The 4,816-nt window shown below is 42.1% G+C and overlaps 1 protein-coding gene across 1 annotated transcript; it reads left to right on the top strand.

Annotated features, from left to right (window-relative positions):
• Positions 1 to 2,144: 2,144 nt before the first annotated feature.
• On the top strand, positions 2,145 to 2,657 carry LOC121442834 (cellular nucleic acid-binding protein-like). Its single transcript, XM_041644491.1, has one exon. It carries the CDS (start codon positions 2,145 to 2,147, stop codon positions 2,655 to 2,657), a length of 513 nt encoding a protein of 170 aa, XP_041500425.1.
• The last annotated feature ends 2,159 nt before the right edge of the window (positions 2,658 to 4,816 follow it).

Here is a 4,816-nt window from a genome sequence, read left to right as displayed (position 1 = left end):
AAAGTAAAAGTGAGTGTGGTATCACATGCCTATAATCCCAGCACTGGGAGGCACCAACTGGAGGATAAAGTTGAAGGCCACCTTCAGCTACACGAGACCCTTCAAAAAAACAAACAATAAAAGAGAAAAATAAGACAGCTACAGCTATATTCGCCGGGTGGTGGTGGCACACGCCTTTAATCCCAGCACTTGGGAGGCAGGGGCAGGCAGATCTCTGTGAGTTCGAGGCCAGTCTGGTCTATAAGAGCTAGTGCCTGGACAGGCTCCAAAGCCACAGAGAAACCCTGTCTCAAAAAAAAAAAAAAGAAAGAAAGAAAGAAAGAAAGAAAGACAGCTAACAATTCTTAGCCCTAACAATTCTGTATTTGTTGACATGTACAACGTATAAACAATTTGGAAAACACCTATGTGAAAATAAATCCAATAGCTGAATGCATTTATAAACATTTCGTTCTGGTTGGGATCAGACCCATGGCCTAAGAAAGTGCTATACAGGTCAGCTGTATACCCAACTTCTCTTAATTGCATTTATTTTCCAAGCAATAGCATTGTTTTTATATTGAATGCTTCAATTTTGTTCTTTAATAATATAAATAGTGCTTTTATGGTAAAAGTTAAGATTAAATCAACAATGGCAGCCCACTTGTATAATCCTAGTACTTTATAGGTATAGGCGGGTGGATCAGAAATTTATTCTGAGTTATCTCAAGGCAAGCTGGGCTACTTGAAACTGCCCCCCATTCCTACCAAATGGAAAGTTAAGTTTGCACCATCAAAACAATAAAACGTGCTAAATTGTGAGCAAATCTCACTGTAGGTTTTTAATCCCAGCACTCAGGAGGCAGAGGCAAGAGGATCTCTGTGAGTCTGAGGCCAAGCTGGTCTACAGAGTTAGTTTCAGGATGACCAGGGATACACAGAGAAACCCTGTCTTGAAAAATAAAACCAAATAAAGAAGTGAAAAATACCTATCTCTCCGATTTGTTGTTTTCAGCACTGGAGATGGAATATAAGATCTGTATATGCAAGGCAAGTGTGCCTATTATTTTTATAAACATAACTTATTTAAAAACACACACTAGTGATCGAAGCTGGATATAGCATACATGAGTAAACACAGTACTCAGGAGGCTAAGGCAGGAGGGTTCCACCAATTTTGAGGCCTGTTTGTGGAAAATAGTGAGTTCCAGGTAATCCAGAGCTACACAGCAAGACACTGCCTCGAAATAATTAATTAATTAAAATAACACAGGAAGTAAGGAGATAACTTTCTCTGTGATCCAGTAAGTAACCAAGTTTTCTTATGTACCCAAGGCTGGTGTAGAACTCACAATGTTGGGCTGGAGAGATGGCTCAGTGGTTAAGAGCATTGCCTGCTCTTCCAAAGGTCATGAGTTCAATTCCCAGCAACCACATGGTGGCTCACAACCATCTGTAATGAGATTTAGTGCCCTCTTCTGGCCTGTGGACACACACACACACACACAGAATATTGTATAAATAATAAATAAATAAATATTTAAAAAAAAAAAAAAAAAGAACTCACAATGTTGTGCAGACCTCCTGAGCCTGGGATCACAGGCCTGTACCATCACATAAAGAGAGAATAACTAAATTATGAAGCATTCTACAGATCAGAATTTCTGAACAGAAAGGGATTCAGACTCAAATTTAACAACACAAGTGTTAAAAACCATCACCACCAACAAAAAAGGTTAGGGCCATGTAGTCAGTGATACTTACCTAAAGTCCCAGTGCTCCTGAGGCCAAGGCAAAAGGATCTTGAGTTTAAGACCAAACTGGAGTAGGTGATGAGATGATATTAGGATGTCCGGGAAAGCTAAAACTAAACCAAACTAAACTAAATTAAAATAAAAGTAAACACACACACATGCGCGCAAGCGCGCGCGCGCGCACACACACACACACACACACGCATGAACACACTCACGGACATACATGCATGCACAGACACCAAAATGCCTCTGACGCCAGGCCATTGAAGTCGTGTGCAAAGCTCATGCAACGTCATAGAAGCCAACTAGGAAACCCCGCCATTTCCATCTAAGCCATCTAGGGGGGAAGCCTCGGGGCTCCGTGGCAGCGGTGTGAGGACCTGCTCACCGGAAGATCTCACCGTAGCCATGAGCAGTAAAAGCTGCTTCAAGTGTGGACGCCCTGGCCACTGGGCCCGGGATTGTCCTAAAGGTGGAACTCGAGGGCGAACACCAAGAAGTCGTGGCAAAGGTCCTCAATGCAGTTCCACCAGCCAGTCCGACATCTGCTATCGCTGTGGCGAAACTGGTCATTACGCCAAGGACTGCGATCTTCTCCAGGACACCTGCTACAACTGCGGGAAAAGAGGTCACATCGCTAAAGACTGTACCCAGCCGAAACGGGAGAGGGAGCAGTGCTGTTACATCTGCAGCCGACCTGGTCACCTGGCTCGTGAGTGCGACCGGCAGGAAGAGCAAAAATGCTACAATTGCGGCGAACTTGGGCACATCCAAAAAGACTGCACCCAAATCAAGTGCTACAGATGTGGTGAGAATGGCCACATGGCGGTGAACTGCAGCAAGGCAAACGAAGTCAACTGCTACCGCTGTGGCGAGTCTGGACATTTAGCCCGGGAATGCCCCATTGAGGCTACCGCTTAGTATTCTCCCCTAGGCCCCTCTTCTTTACTACTTAGTTATGTTGTTTCTAAAATTTCCTTAATAAGCAGAAGGGTGATAGATGGAAGCTACCCATAAGCCACCATAATTACCATCTTAAAGTAGGAAAAGACATGGGGGGGGGACCCTTTAAAAATATTATCATCAATGTGCTGTTTGGTTGTCACGAGGAAATTCAGATAGGGCACAGTCATTTTGAATGGGAGACAGCTGGTGGACTCTGAGTATGTTTCGTTTTGACACACTTAATTAGGAATTGATAGTGAAAAAAAATCAGAACAAGTTTGGAACATCGCCTTGGAATTTACGAACAAATAATATGTCTGTGTGTTAGATGAAGGTAAACTGCCATGAAGCAAGAGAAAACCAACTAAAAGGATGAGAAGAGAAACTGTACTCATTTGGAGGGGGGGGGGCAGAACAGCTTGAGAACTAGCATTCCCTCAGAATTTGCTCTTTATTGCAAATAAAACTTCTTGAAAATATCTATGACTTTGACAAGTTTTTAAATTTAATTTTATTATATTGATAACTTTGAACAATTGCTCTTTGTCAGCTTTTTGGTCGTTTACTTTTATTCTAAAGGGATTTTGTGTGTGTGTGTGTGTGTGTGTGTGTGTGTGTGTTTAGTCAAGAGCTTAAGTATCCCAGGTTTGGCCCCCAAACATACACTTGTTCTTCCTTAGCTTCCAAGTGCTGAGATTATTGATGTGAGCCACCCCACCCAGCTTTGATCTTGTTTAGCTTTCAATTAATATTCAAAGACATTTTGGGCCAGTGAACTGGCTCAGCAGGTAAAGGTGCTTGCCACTTGATGGTGCAAACTTGACCACCTGATACACGCATAAAGAAGAAAGTAGAGAGCCGGTTCCACAAAGCTGTCTTCTTTAGACACACAAGGCACACAGGCATACACAGACAGACAGACAGACAGACTGACTGACTGAAAGACACACACACAATGCTAATAATAAGAACTAAACATTTCCTTTTAATTTTTTTTGAGACAGAGTCTTTTTATGTAGCCCTGCCTATCTTGGAACTTGCTATGTAGACCAGGCTGGCCTTGAACTTAGTAATCCTCCAGCCTCTGCCTCCTAAGTTCTACGTTTGAAGGTATATGCCACCAAGCCCAGGAGGAACTAGAAATTGTAAAAAGACACCCCTTGCCAGGTAGTGGTGGCTCATGCCTTTAATCCCAATACTTGGGAGGAAGAGGCAGGTGAGTCTCAGTGAGTTCGAGGCCAGCCTGGTCTACAAAGCGAGTTCTTGGACAGCCAGAGTTGTTGCTCAGAGAAACCCTGTCTCAAAAAAAAAGACATCTCTTACCTTTCACGCAGTGTATAGCAGTGTATATACAGATATAACCCAGAAAATATATATAATATGTATGGGACATTTTGAAAAAGATAAAAGCAAAAGAAATATTTTATTTATCTATTTAATATAGTTTTAATGCATTTATTTATTCTATATGTAACAGGTGTTTTACCTGTGTGTATAGTTGTACCACATGCGTAAACTACCCATGGAAGCCAGAAAAGGACATCTGATCCCCTAGGATTAGAGTTTCAGACTGTGAGCTGCCATTGATGTGGGTGCTGAGAACTGAACCTGGGTTCTCTAGAAAAGCAGCCAGTATTCGTAACCACCGATTCATCTCTCCAGCTCTTTTTTTTTTTGATATTTCTTAAAATTTGAATTATGCAGATGGATGTGGCCCACAAGAGTGCTGGTGCCCTCAGAGGCCCTGGAGCGCCAATATAGATGGCTTTGAAGTGCCCAACAAGGGTGATAGGGACTCCTTCGACAGTGGTTTTAACTGCGAAGTCATCTGTCCAGTTCCTTAGCAAAAACCTTTAACAGCATATTATGGACTTGCAGAAATTGATGACGCAGTTTGGATTTACATATCTTTGCAAATAAATGAAAATATAATCATTAAGAGGAAGTATAGTTTGAAGCTTCTGTAATATCAAAACTATTCTTCTGAAGGCAGTCTAATAAATCACAGCCAGGCAGGGTGACACGAGCCTACCCACTTTAAGTGTAACTTTTCCTTAACTTCTATCTCTTTTTAACGCATGCTTTTCTTAACACTGTCTTATAGTGCCTTCATTTCCCATCCTCCATCTTGTCCT

Source organism: Microtus oregoni, unplaced genomic scaffold (assembly GCF_018167655.1).
Source record: "Microtus oregoni isolate MIOR12 unplaced genomic scaffold, Mior012 000097F_ref0000449, whole genome shotgun sequence".
NCBI classification, from domain to species: domain Eukaryota; kingdom Metazoa; phylum Chordata; class Mammalia; order Rodentia; family Cricetidae; genus Microtus; species Microtus oregoni.
Note: the sequence above shows the minus strand (reverse complement) of the source record. Positions and strands in the feature narration are given on the sequence as shown.

What these genes read in the sequence shown, in the direction of transcription:
- LOC121442834 (XM_041644491.1), top strand. Translation starts at nt 2,145, where the DNA reads ATGAGCAGTAAAAGCTGCTTCAAGTGTGGACGCCCTGGCCACTGGGCC.